Source organism: Oncorhynchus keta, chromosome 35 (assembly GCF_023373465.1).
Source record: "Oncorhynchus keta strain PuntledgeMale-10-30-2019 chromosome 35, Oket_V2, whole genome shotgun sequence".
In the NCBI taxonomy this organism is placed as follows: Eukaryota; Metazoa; Chordata; class Actinopteri; order Salmoniformes; family Salmonidae; genus Oncorhynchus; species Oncorhynchus keta.
Window position 1 is genome coordinate 81054471 of NC_068455.1, and position 12500 is coordinate 81066970.

Below are 12500 nucleotides of genomic sequence, written 5' to 3' on the forward strand. Positions count from 1 at the left end.
GCCTGGGGACGACCAGTGATGCTGTTACACCTATAATGAGTCTGGGGGCGACCAGTGATGCTGTTACACCTTTAATGAGTCTGGGGGCGACCAGTGATGCTGCTTCACCTTTAATGAGTCTGGGGGCGACCAGTGATGCTGTTACACCTATAATGAGTCTGGGGACGACCAGTGATGCTGTTACACCTATAATGAGTCTGGGGGCGACCAGTGATGCTGTTTCACCTTTAATGAGCCTGGGGACGACCAGTGATGCTGTTACACCTATAATGAGTCTGGGGGCGACCAGTGATGCTGTTTCACCTTTAATGAGCCTGGGGGGATGCTGTTGCACCTTATGCAAATCTCATCTTTAAGGGCATTAGCAGTTGAACAAAAAAACACTGATCATCGTTAAAATGAATCAATTACTTGTGGTGTATGATGATGTTCTTGACAGGAACTATGTCTGTTGTTCCCTGAATTGATCTCTTCTTCCAGAGACTGAACTTGATCCAGTACACCTCTGGTTTGGGCCTTGAGAGAGAGAGAGAGACAGAGAGAGACAGAGAGAGACAGAGAGAGACAGAGAGAGACAGAGAGACAGAGAGACAGAGAGAGAGAGAGAGAGAGTGAATATAGGTCAGGACCCAGCACCCCTATCTGTACAGACAGTACCTACCTGACACAGTGAGCGGCGGTCAGGATCCAGCATCCCCCGATATATGCCCCACCACAGTCGATCTTATCCCCCTCCTGTATCGCCACCTGCCATTGGATCTGAGTCTACGGGTCAGAGGTTATATATGTCAGAGGTTAAAGGTCAAGGGGTTAAAACATCCTGGAGTTGAACTTGCGTTTGAAGACTCACCGGTTGGGCCGGCACTCCTCCCACCACTCGTTTCTGCCTCTTTCTCTTTTCTCCTCTGTCCGATTCTTCTAAGACTGTATTGTTGGGGATTCCACAGTGTACCTTCACTTCTAGAAGATCCCTGGCTGCTTTTACCTCTGCAACACAACACCACTGCATAAATACTATTACTGAAACTCCCTGGTTACTTTCAGCTTTGCTGTGTTGCATGTGGGGCATATTTTAAAGACTGTCCGACACGGGAGCGAGTGAAGGGAACCGCACATTCTAAACTAGCAACACTGCTAAATATATTTTGGATAGAGAGAACGCGAGTGAGTGAGTGAGTGAGTGAGTGAGTGAGTGAGTGAGTGAGTGAGTGAGTGAGTGCGTGCGTGCGTGCGTGCGTGCGTGCGTGCGTGCGTGCGTGCGTGCGTGCGTGCGTGCGTGCGTGAGTGAGTGAGTGAGTGAGTGAGTGAGTGAGTGAGTGAGTGAGTGAGTGAGTGAGTGAGTGAGTGAGTGGATGGGTGGGAGAGTAGAGTGCGTGCGTGAGTGAGTGAGTGAGTGAGTGAGTGAGTGAGTGAGTGAGTGAGTGAGTGAGTGCGTGCGTGCGTGCGTGCGTGCGTGCGTGCGTGCGTGCGTGCGTGCGTGCGTGAGTGAGTGAGTGAGTGAGTGAGTGAGTGAGTGAGTGAGTGAGTGAGTGAGTGAGTGAGTGAGTGGGTGGATGGGTGGGAGAGTAGAGTGCGTGCGTGAGTGAGTGAGTGAGTGAGTGAGTGAGTGAGTGAGTGAGTGAGTGGATGGGTGGGAGAGTAGAGTGCGTGCGTGAGTGAGTGAGTGAGTGAGTGAGTGAGTGAGTGAGTGAGTGCGTGCGTGCGTGCGTGCGTGCGTGCGTGCGTGCGTGAGTGAGTGAGTGAGTGAGTGAGTGAGTGAGTGAGTGAGTGAGTGAGTGAGTGAGTGAGTGAGTGAGTGAGTGAGTGAGTGAGTGAGTGAGTGAGTGAGTGAGTGAGTGAGTGAGTGAGTGAGTGAGTGAGTGCGTGAGTGAGTTTTAAGGTCAATTTTGAAGAGAGGGATTTGGTTGTATGTCTCGTACTGAGATTGAAGCATTCAAGTAAAACTGCAAAAAAAATGTGGCAAAGAAATTAACTCTTTGTCCTGGATACAAATAAGTATGTTAATAAAATAAACAAGTTATGTTCGTTGCAACACAACACATCACTGAGTACCATTCTTCATATATTGAGTTTGAGCTTATTTTATTTTTACAGGGACAGTGCACATTAATCAACGTTTCAGTAAAAGTGCCGGTTTTAGCCAGCCGGCTAATTTTCAACCGCAGTCCCTGGGCAGGTTATTAAAAACAATTACAATATAGACAATCAATGAGCAGTGAGCACACGCAGAGCAACGTAGGACGAGCAAGACGTAGCATACAGACAGCAACAGACAAGCAACATAGAACAAGAACAAGACGTAGCATACAGACAGAGCAACATAGGACAAGCAAGACGCATACAGACAGAGCAACACAGGACAAGCAAGACGTAGCATACAGACAGAGCAACATAGGACAAGCAAGACATAGCATACAGACAGAGCAACACAGGACAAGCAAGACATAGCATACAGACAGAGCAACACAGGACAAGCAAGACATAGCATACAGACAGAGCAACATAGGACAAGCAAGACGTAGCATACAGACAGAGCAACATAGAACAAGCAAGACGTAGCATACAGACAGAGCAACATAGAACAAAAAGCATGTTTTCAAGCATGTTGGTGGTTGCATCATGTTATGGGTATGCTTGTTATCGACTAGGGAGATTTTTAGGATAAAATAAATATAACAGACCTAAACCCCAGAGGAAAACCTGGTTCAGTGTGCAACAGACACTGGGAGATGAATACACCTTTCAGCAGGACAATAACCTAAAACACAAGGCCAAATCTACACTGGAGTTGCTTACCAAGAAGACAGAGAATGTTCCTGAGTGGCATAGTTATAATTTTGACTTGAAATCGTCTAGAAAATATATGTCAAGACTTGAAAATGGCTGTCTAGCCAACAACCAACTTGACAGAGTTTGATGAATTGTAAAAAATAATATTGTACAAAATCAACTAAAAAATGTTTTGTCATTTGTGTCGAAAACAACAAAATGCTTACTTACAAGCCCTTAACCAACAATGCAGTTCAAGAAATAGAGTTAAGAAAATATTTTCTAAATAAACTAAAGTAAAAATGTTTTAATAAAAAGTAACACAATAAAATAACTTAAACGAGGTACCGGTACTGAGTTAATGTGCTGGGGTACAGGTTAGTAATGAGGCTATATACAGGGGGTACCGGTACTGAGTTAATGTGTTGGGGTACAGGTTAGTAATGAGGCTATATACAGGGGGTACCGGTACTGAGTTAACGCCGCAGTGCCTGGGTACAGGTTACGTCATGAGGCTCCGCTCTATCCACTGGGTACCAGTACTGATCCGTCACCATGTGCTTGGGTACAGGCTTGAGGGATGAGGCTCTACCTCCAGGCTCTGATCAGGCCCTACACCCAAACAATGGCACTGCGGTACAGGTTGGTAATGAGGCTATATACAGGGGTACCGGTCAGCCCAGTCAATGTGCTGGGCTCCCCAGGTTGGAATGAGGCTCCCTACACGCCAGGACAGTACTGAGTTAATGTGTTCCGGAGACAGGTTGTAATGAGGCTATTTACAGGGAATACCTAGGATAGGATAAAGTTAATGTGCTGGGGTACAGGTTAGTAATGAGGCTATTACACTGGATGTATAAGGTACTGAGTCAATGTGCTCTGGGTAACAGGTTAGTAAATGAGGCTTAAATGTAAATGTAAATGTACTGAGTCAATGTGCTGGGGTACAGGTTAGTAATGAGGCTATATACAGGGGGTACCAGTACTGAGTCAATGTGCTGGGGTACAGGTTAGTAATGAGGCTCTATACAGGGGGTACCGGTACTGAGTCAATGTGGAGGCTATATACAGGGGGTACCGGTACTGAGTCAATGTGGAGGCTATATACAGGGGGTACCGGTACTGAGTCAATGTGGAGGCTATATACAGGGGGTACCGGTACTGAGTCAATGTGGAGGCTATATACAGGAGGCTATATACAGGGGGTACCGGTACTGAGTCAATGTGGAGGCTATATACAGGGGGTATTGGTACCGAGTCAATGTGGAGGCTATATACAGGGGGTACCCGTACTGAGTTAATGTGCATGGGTACAGGTTAGTAATGAGGCTCTATACAGGGGGTATCGGTACTGAGTCAATGTGGAGGCTATATACAGGGGGTACCAGTACAGAGTCAATGTGTGGGGGTACAGGTTAGAGGTCATTTGTACATGTAGGTGTGGGTGAAGTGACTACGCATAGATAATAAACAGCGAGTGTAAAAACAAAAGGGGGGGGGGGTCAATCTAAACAGTCCCGGTGGCCATTTGATTAATTCATCTTCAGGATTCTTATAGCTGTTCAAAAGTATATTTTGGTAGAAGCTGTTAAAGAGCCTTTAGGACCCAGACTTGGCGCTACGGTACCGCTTGCCGTGAGGTAGCAGAGAGAACAGTCTATGACTTGATGACTGGAGTCTCTGACCATTTTTTGGGCCTTCCTCTGACACCGCCTGGTATAGAGGTCCTTGATGGTAGGAAGCTTGGCCCCAGTGATGTACTGGGCTGTACGCACTACCCTCTGTATCGCCTTACGGTCGGATGCCGAGCAGGCAGTGATGCAACCGGTAAGGATGGTCTCGATGGTGCAGCTGTAAGAACTTTTTGAGGATCTCAGGACCAAATCTTTTCAGTCTCCTGAGGGGGAAAATGCTTTGTCGTGCCCTCCACAACTTTAATATAATTTTTGAAAACTTTTTACCCCTTTTTCTCCCCAATTTCGTGATATCCAATTGGTAGTAGTTACAGTCTTGTCACATCGCTGCAACTCCCGTACGGACTAGGGAGAGGCGAAGGTCGAGAGCCACGCGTCCTCCGAAACACAACTCAGCCAAGCCGCTCTGCTTCTTGGCACATTGCTCACTTAACCCGGAAGCCAGTCGCACCAATGTGTTGGAGGAAACACTGTACAACTAGTGATCATGTCAGCACTGAGCCCAGCCTACCACAAGGAGTTGCTAGAGTGTGATGGGACAAGGACATCCCGGCCACCAATCCCTCCCGGACGACGCTGGTCCAATTGTGCACCGCTTCACTCCCTGTCGCGGCCGGCTGCGACACAGCCCAGGATCGAAGCTGGATATGTAGTGATGCCTCAAGCACTGCAATGCAGTGTCTTAGTTCTTCACAACTTTGTTGGTGTGTTTGGGCCATGATTTGGGTTATGTGGACACCAAGGAACTTAAAACTCTCGAACCGCTCCACGACAGCTTTGTCGATGTGAATGGGGGTGTGTTCGGCCCTCCTTTTTCTGTAGTCCACGGTTGTTGTCCTGGCACTACCAGGTCTCTGACCTCCTCCCTATAGGCTGTCTCATCGTTGTCTGTGATCAGGCCTACAACAGTTGGGTCATCAGCAAACTTGATGGTGTTGGAGTCGTGCATCCACGCAGTCGTGGATGGACAGGGAATACAGGAGGGGACTAAGCACGCATCCCTGGGGGGCCTCCATGGCAGATGTTTTGTTGCCTACCATTACCACCTGGGGGTGGCCCATCAACAAGTCCAGGATCCAGGGTCCTTAGCGTATTCCTTAGCGTATTTATGAGGTTCGTGGGCACCATGGTGTTGAACGCTGAGCTGTAGTCAATGAACAGCATTCTCACATAGGTGTGTTCCTTTTGTCCAGGTGGGAAAAGGCAGTGTGGAGTGCGAATGAGATTGCGTCATCTGTGGATCTGTTGGTGCGGTATCCGAATTGGAGTGGGTCTAGGGTTTCTGGGAGGATGGTATTGATGTGAGCCATGAAGGCTATTCCATGTGAGAAATTGCCAAGAAACTGAAGATCTTGTACAACACTGTGTTGTGTTAACCAGAAGAGAAAGAGCAGTGGGAGGCCCCGGTGCACAACTGAGCAAGAGGACAAGTACATTAGAGTATCAAGTTTGAGAAACAGACACCTCAAAAGTCCTCAACTGGCAGCTTCATTAAATTGTACCCGCAAAACACCAGTCTCAACGTCAACAGTGAAGAAGTGACTCCAGGATGCTGGCCTTCTAGGTACACAGAAAACTAGAGTTTTCAAAGAAAACATATCTCAGACTGGCCAATAAAAAGAAAAGATTAAGATGGGAAAAAGAACACAGACACTGGACAGAGGAACTCTGCCTAGAAGGACAGCATCCCGGAGTCGCCTCTTCACTGTTGACGTTGAGACTGGACAGAGGAACTCTGCCTAGAAGGACAGCATCCCGGAGTCGCCTCTTCACTGTTTCACTGCTAAAGGTGCTTCAACACACCGAGTAAAGGGTCTGAACACTATTTTTTTACATTTACAAACATTTTTAAAAACTTATTTTTGCATGGTCAGTATGGGGTATTGATGAAACAAAAAAAAAAAAATGTAATTTTACTATTTTATAATTGTATAATAATCTCTAACATCACATAACGGGGGAAAAGTCAGACAATATTGTTATTATTTCTTTATTAGAATTGTTTTTTTCACTTTTATTAAATACTTTTTAAAATTCTAGTATTTTTACTTTTTTAAAATTCTAGTATTTTTGTAGATCGACAATTAACAACATTTTGAAAAAGGGGGCTTGAATACTTTCAGAAGACATAAAAATACCAAATGAAAAACTTTCAACAAAACACCAAAGACACTAGAACAGGGTGGATAAAAACATAACAAAATACTGAACTTAATTTCGATGAAAAAAATTATATGTACCTTGTTTAGGAGAAATGAACTCTGGAACTCTGGTATCTGAAAACAAACAGTCAGTTTTTGTTATTTTCATATATGATACTGCTCCGTTTTAACCATGAGTCTGTTCATAATGTTTTGTATATACTCAGAGTATATTATGTGAGTGAGTAAATACAGCTGAAGTCATAAAACTCGTTTTTCAACCACTCCACAAAATTTCTTGTTAACAAAACTATAGTTTCGGAAAGTCAGTTAGGACATCTACTTTGTGCATGACACAAGTCATTTTTCCAACTATTGTTTACAGACAGATTATTTCACTTATAATTCACTGTATCACAATTCCAGTGGGTCAGAAGTTTACATACACTAAGTTGACTGTGCCTTTAAACAGCTTGGAAAATTACAGAAAATGATATGGCTTTAGAAGCTTCTGATAGGCTAATTTACATAATTTGAGTCAACTGGAGGTGTACCTGTGGATGTATTTCAAGGCCTACCTTCAAACTCAGTGCCTCTTTGCTTGACATCATGGGAAAGTCAAAAGAAATCAGCCAAGACTTAAAAAAATGTTTTGTAGACCTCCACAAGTCTGGTTCATCCATGGGAGCAATTTCCAAACATCTGAAGGTACCACATTCATCTGTACAAACAATAGTACGCAAGTATAAACACCATGGGACCACGCAGCCGTCTGACCACTCAGGAAGGAGACGCGTTCTGTCTCCTAGAGATGGAACGTACTTTGGTGCGAAAAGTGCAAATCAATCCCCGAACAACAACAAATGACCTTGTGAAGATGCCGGAGGAAAAAGGTAAAAAGGTACAAAAGTATCTATATCATCGACACAAACTGAAAGGCCGCTCAGCAAGAAGCCACTGCTCCAAAACCGCCATTAAAAAAGCCAGACTACGGTTTGCAACTGCACATGAGGACAACGATCGTACTTTTTGGAGAAATGTCCTCTGGTCTGATGAAACAAAAATAGAATTGTTTGGCTATAATGACCATCGTTATGTTTGGAGGGAAAAGGGAGGGGCTTGCAAATAAAAAAACACCATCCCAACCGTGAAGCATGGGGGTGGCAGCATCATGTTGTGGGGGTGCTTTGCTGCAGGAGGGACTGGTGCACTTCACAAAATAGATGGCATCATAAGGAAGGAGAATTATGTGGATATATTGAAGCAACATCAAGACATCAGTCAGGAAGTTAAAGCTCGGTCGCAAATGGGTCTTCCAAATGGACAATGACCCCAAGCATACTTCCAAAGTTGTGGCAAAATGGCTTAAGGACAACAAAGTCAAGGTATCGTAGTGGCCATCACAAAGCCCTGACCTCAATCCTATAGAACATTTGTGGGCAGAACTGAGATAGCGTGTGCGAGCAAAGAGGCCTACAAACCTGACTCAGTTACAACAGCTCTGTCAGGAGGAGTGGGCCAAAATTCACCCAACTTATTATGGGAAGCTTGTGGAAGGCTACTTGACATTCTTGACCCAATTTAAACAATTTAAAGGCAATGCTACCAAATACTAATTGAGTGTATGTAAACTTCTGACCCACTGGGAATGTGATGAAAGAAATAAAAGCTGAAATAAATAATTCTCTCTACTATTATTCTGATATTTCACATTCTTAGAATAAAGTGATAATCCTAACTGAACTAAGACAGGGAATTTTTACTCAGATTAAATGTCAGGAATTGTGAAAAACTGAGTTTAAATGTATTTGGTTAAGGTGTATGTAAACTTCCGACTTCAACTGTCTATTATACAAATATAAATATTTTTGATCCTTCTGTAGCTCAGTTGGTAGAGCATGGCGCTTGTAACGCCAGGGTAGTGGGTTCGATCCCCGGGACCACCCATACGTAGAATGTATGCACACATGACTGTAAGTCGCTTTGGATAAAAGCGTCTGCTAAATGGCATATATTATTATATTATTATATTATTATATTATTGAGATTTTTCAAAGTAGCCACCCTTTGCCTTGATGACAGCTTTGCACATTCTTGGCATTCTCTCAACCAGCATCATTAAGTAGTCACCTGGAATGCATTTCAATTAACAGGTGTGCCTTGTTAAAAGTTAAGCACGGAGGAGGAGGTGTGATGGTGCTTTGCTTGTAACACTGACAAGGCACACTTAACCAGCATGGCTACCACAGCATTCTGCAGCGATACACCATCCCATCTGGTTTGGCCTTAGTGGGACTATCATTTGTTTTTCAACAGGACAATGACCCAACACACCTCCAGGCTGTGTAAGGGATTTATGACCAAGAAGGAGAGTGATGGAGTGCTGCATCAGATGACCTGGCCTCCACAATCACCCGACCTCAATCCAATTGAGATGGTTTGGAATGAGTTGGACCGCAGAGTGAAGGAAAAGCAACCAACAAGTGCTCAGCATATGTGGGAACTCATTCAAGACTGTTGGAAAACATTCCAGGTGAAGCTGGTTGAGAGAATGCCAAGAGTGTGCAAAGGGTGGCAACTTTGAAGAATCTCAAATATAAAATATATTTTACACTTTTTTGGTTACTACATGATTCCATATGTGTTATTTCATAGTTTTGATGTCTTCACTATTATTCTACAATGTAGAAAATAGTAAAAATAAAGGAAAAAACTTGAAAGGTCCAAAGTGTTTATACTAACCATGAGTCTTGCTTGATCCACTGCGGCCAACTACTGTGGAAACAGGAGAAATAAATTAGGAGACTCTGTCTTCCTGTGTGTGTGTGTGTGTGTGTGTGTGTGTGTGTGTGTGTGTGTGTGTGTGTGTGTGTGTGTGTGTGTGTGTGTGTGTGTGTGTGTGTGTGTGTGTGTGTGTGTGTGTGTGTGTGTGTGTGTGTGTGCGTGCGTGCGTGCGTGTGTGTGTGTGTCTAAACCCACCAGGTTTAGTGATGTGTTTGTTCATCTCGTCCTCTCCTCCCAGACAGTCCATTATACCGTCCTCTACAGCCTCTTTGGACAAGCACACTCCTGACTTACACCAGAACGCAGAGTCCCCTCTGCAGGCTGACACACACACACAGATAGGGTCACACACACACACACACACACACACACACACACACACACACACACACACACACACACAGACACACAGGGTTACACACACATCACACACACACACACACACACACACACACAATGTGGTTTAGGTGTACACACATCACAGAGTGGGTGTGTTTGTGTGTGTGTGTGTGTGTGTGTGTGTGTGTGTGTGTGTGTGTGTGTGTGTGTGTGTGTGTGTGTGTGTGTGTGTGTGTGTGTGTGTGTGTGTGTGTGTGTGTTACATACCTGTGCAGCACATCTCATCACTCCTGTCTCCACAGTGGTCCACTCCGTCACACGTCTGTTCCAACGACACACACTTGTCGTTGACGCACCTGAACTCACACGCCGACCCCTCTGGGTGATCAATGGGGAGAGAGCCACACTCAGTCAATAGACAACCAATAGGAGACAGGAATCAATCAATTGGATCAATCAAAATGGTTTAAGGGTCACAGTCACAGTCAAGACCTTTGGGTTTGTGGTAACATGTTGCCGTGGCGACCTTGTCGTCGCGGCCGAGAGGAGTTCTGTCGGAGAAGGAACACTCGGTGAGGCTGTTCTCGTATCCTTGACAAAGAACGCTGACACAGTGGTCTGCATCGGGGGACTTTATGGTTTTATACAGCACCGAGCTGGCCTCCTTCGCTCCCCTAGAGAAACACACACACACACACACACACGCAGGCACACACACAGGCAGGCACACACACACACAAAATATGTAATAAGCAGTGTGTGTGTGCCGGTGTGTGTGTCAGTGCCTGTGTGTGTGTGTGTGTGTGTGCCGGTGTGTGTGTGTGTGTGCCGGTGTGCGTGTCAGTGCCTGTGTGTGTGTGCCGGTGTGTGTGTCAGTGCCTGTGTGTGTGTGTGTGTGTGTGTGTGTGTGTGTGTGTGTGTGTGTGTGTGTGTGTGTGTGTGTGTGTGTGTGTGTGTGTGTGTGTGTGTGTGTGTGTGTGTGTGTGTGCCGGTGTGTGTGTGTGTGTGTGTGTGTGTGTGTGTGTGTGTGTGTGTGTGTGTGTGTGTGTGTGTGTGTGTGTGTGTGTGTGTGTGTGTGTGTGTGTGTGTGTGTGTGTGTTCTTACCACGGACTCTTCTCATAACAGGCTACGTTAGCCGCAGCCATGTTCCAGTTGGATCCTCCTCTTCCTCCGACGACTCCACACACTAGCAGCTTCCCTTGAATGGGTAACACAATACTGACCACACCGGTCTCTTCATCTATACTGGTCTGGGCCTTGATGCTGTCTGGAGGGACATTAAAATATAACAAGATTACTCATTTTCCATCCTGATCATACTGGTCTGGGCCTTGATACTGTCTTTTGGTTTGTCTGTCTCTCTGTCTCTCTCTCTCTCTGTCTGTCTCCCTGTTTGTCTCCATGTCTGTCTCCCTGTCTGTCTGTATCCCTGTCTGCCTGTCTGTCTGTCTCCCTGTCTGTCTCCCTGTTTGTATCCCTGTCTGTCTGTCTGTCTGTCTCCCTGTTTGTATCCCTGTTTGTATCCCTGTCTGTCTGTCTGTCTCCCTGTCTGTCTCCCTGTCTGTCTCCCTGTTTGTATCCCTGTCTGTCTGTCTCCCTGTCTGTCTTCCTGTCTGTCTCCCTGTTTGTCTGTCTGTCTGTCTCCCTGTCTGTCTGTCTGTCTCCATAATATATAATAATAATATATGCCATTTAGCTGACGCTTTTATCCAAAGCGACTTACAGTCATGTGTGCATACATTCTACGTATGGGTGGTCCCGGGAATCGAACCCACTACCCTGGCGTTACAAGCGCCATGCTCTACCAACTGAGCCACAGTCTGTCTGTCTGACAGTCTGTCTGACAGACAGTCTGTCTGTCTGTCTCCATGTCTGTCTCCATGTCTGTCTGTCTCCCTGTCTGTCTCCCTGTCTGTCTGTCTGTCTGTCTGTCTGTCTGTCTGTCTGTCTGTCTGTCTGTCTGTCTGTCTGTCTGTCTGTTTGTATCCCTGTCTGCCTGTCTGTCTGTCTCCCTGTCTGTCTCCCTGTTTGTATCCCTGTCTGTCTGTCTCCCTGTCTGTCTCCCTGTTTGTCTGTCTGTCTCCCTGTCTGTCTGTCTTCCTGTCTGTCTTCCTGTCTGTCTCCCTGTTTGTCTGTCTGTCTGTCTGTCTGTCTCCCTGTCTGTCTGTCTCCATCTCTGTCTCCATGTCTGTCTGTCTCCTTGTCTGTCTGTCTTCCTGTCTGTCTCCCTGTTTGTCTGTCTGTCTGTCTGTCTGTCTGTCTCCCTGTCTGTCTGTCTCCATGTCTGTCTCCATGTCTCCCTGTCTGTCTCCATGTCTGTCTCCTTGTCTGTCTGTCTGTCTCCATGTCTGTCTGTCTTCCTGTCTGTCTCCCTGTTTGTCTGTCTGTCTGTCTGTCTGTCTCCCTGTCTGTCTGTCTCCATGTCTGTCTCCATATCTCCCTGTCTGTCTCCATGTCTGTCTGTCTTTCTCCATGTCTGTCTGTCTGTCTGTCTGTCTGTCTGTCTGTCTGTCTGTCTGTCTGTCTGTCTGTCTGTCTGTCTCCATGTCTGTCTGTCTGTCTCCCTGTCTGTCTCCTTGTCTGTCTGTCTCCATGTCTCCCTGTCTGTCTCCATGTCTGTCTCCCTGTCTCCATGTCTGTCTGTCTCCATGTCTGTCTGTCTCCATGTCTGTCTGTCTCCATATCTCCCTGTCTGTCTCCATGTCTGTCTGTCTCCATATCTCCCTGTCTGTCTCCATGTCTGTCTGTCTTTCTCCATGTCTGTCTGTCTGT

General features: G+C 45.9%; 1 protein-coding gene and 1 long non-coding RNA gene across 4 annotated transcripts in view; one reads left to right on the plus strand and one right to left on the minus strand.

The window, feature by feature from the left end:
• Positions 1–12500, minus strand: part of cfi (complement factor I) — a 35715-nt gene that overhangs the window by 4506 nt on the left and 18709 nt on the right. For 2 of the 3 annotated variants that reach the window (XR_008094675.1, XM_052497998.1), the window contains exons 4-12: positions 10833–10995; positions 10220–10401; positions 9995–10105; positions 9584–9709; positions 9347–9379; positions 6704–6739; positions 851–987; positions 662–765; positions 412–516 (exon numbers count right to left, since the gene is read on the minus strand). Coding sequence is in view for 2 of the 3 variants with exons in the window: in XM_052497998.1 (XP_052353958.1) it covers positions 412–516; positions 662–765; positions 851–987; positions 6704–6739; positions 9347–9379; positions 9584–9709; positions 9995–10105; positions 10220–10401; positions 10833–10995 (997 nt within the window). In the remaining variant the exon portion in view is untranslated. The remainder of the gene's footprint in view (positions 1–411; positions 517–661; positions 766–850; positions 988–6703; positions 6740–9346; positions 9380–9583; positions 9710–9994; positions 10106–10219; positions 10402–10832; positions 10996–12500) is intronic. The other variant, XM_052497999.1, reaches the window with a different exon arrangement.
• LOC127916354 (uncharacterized) lies at positions 2906–6690 on the plus strand. The gene is made up of 3 exons (XR_008094677.1): positions 2906–3205; positions 3720–3921; positions 4000–6690. It is a non-coding gene; the product is annotated as an uncharacterized LOC127916354 (long non-coding RNA).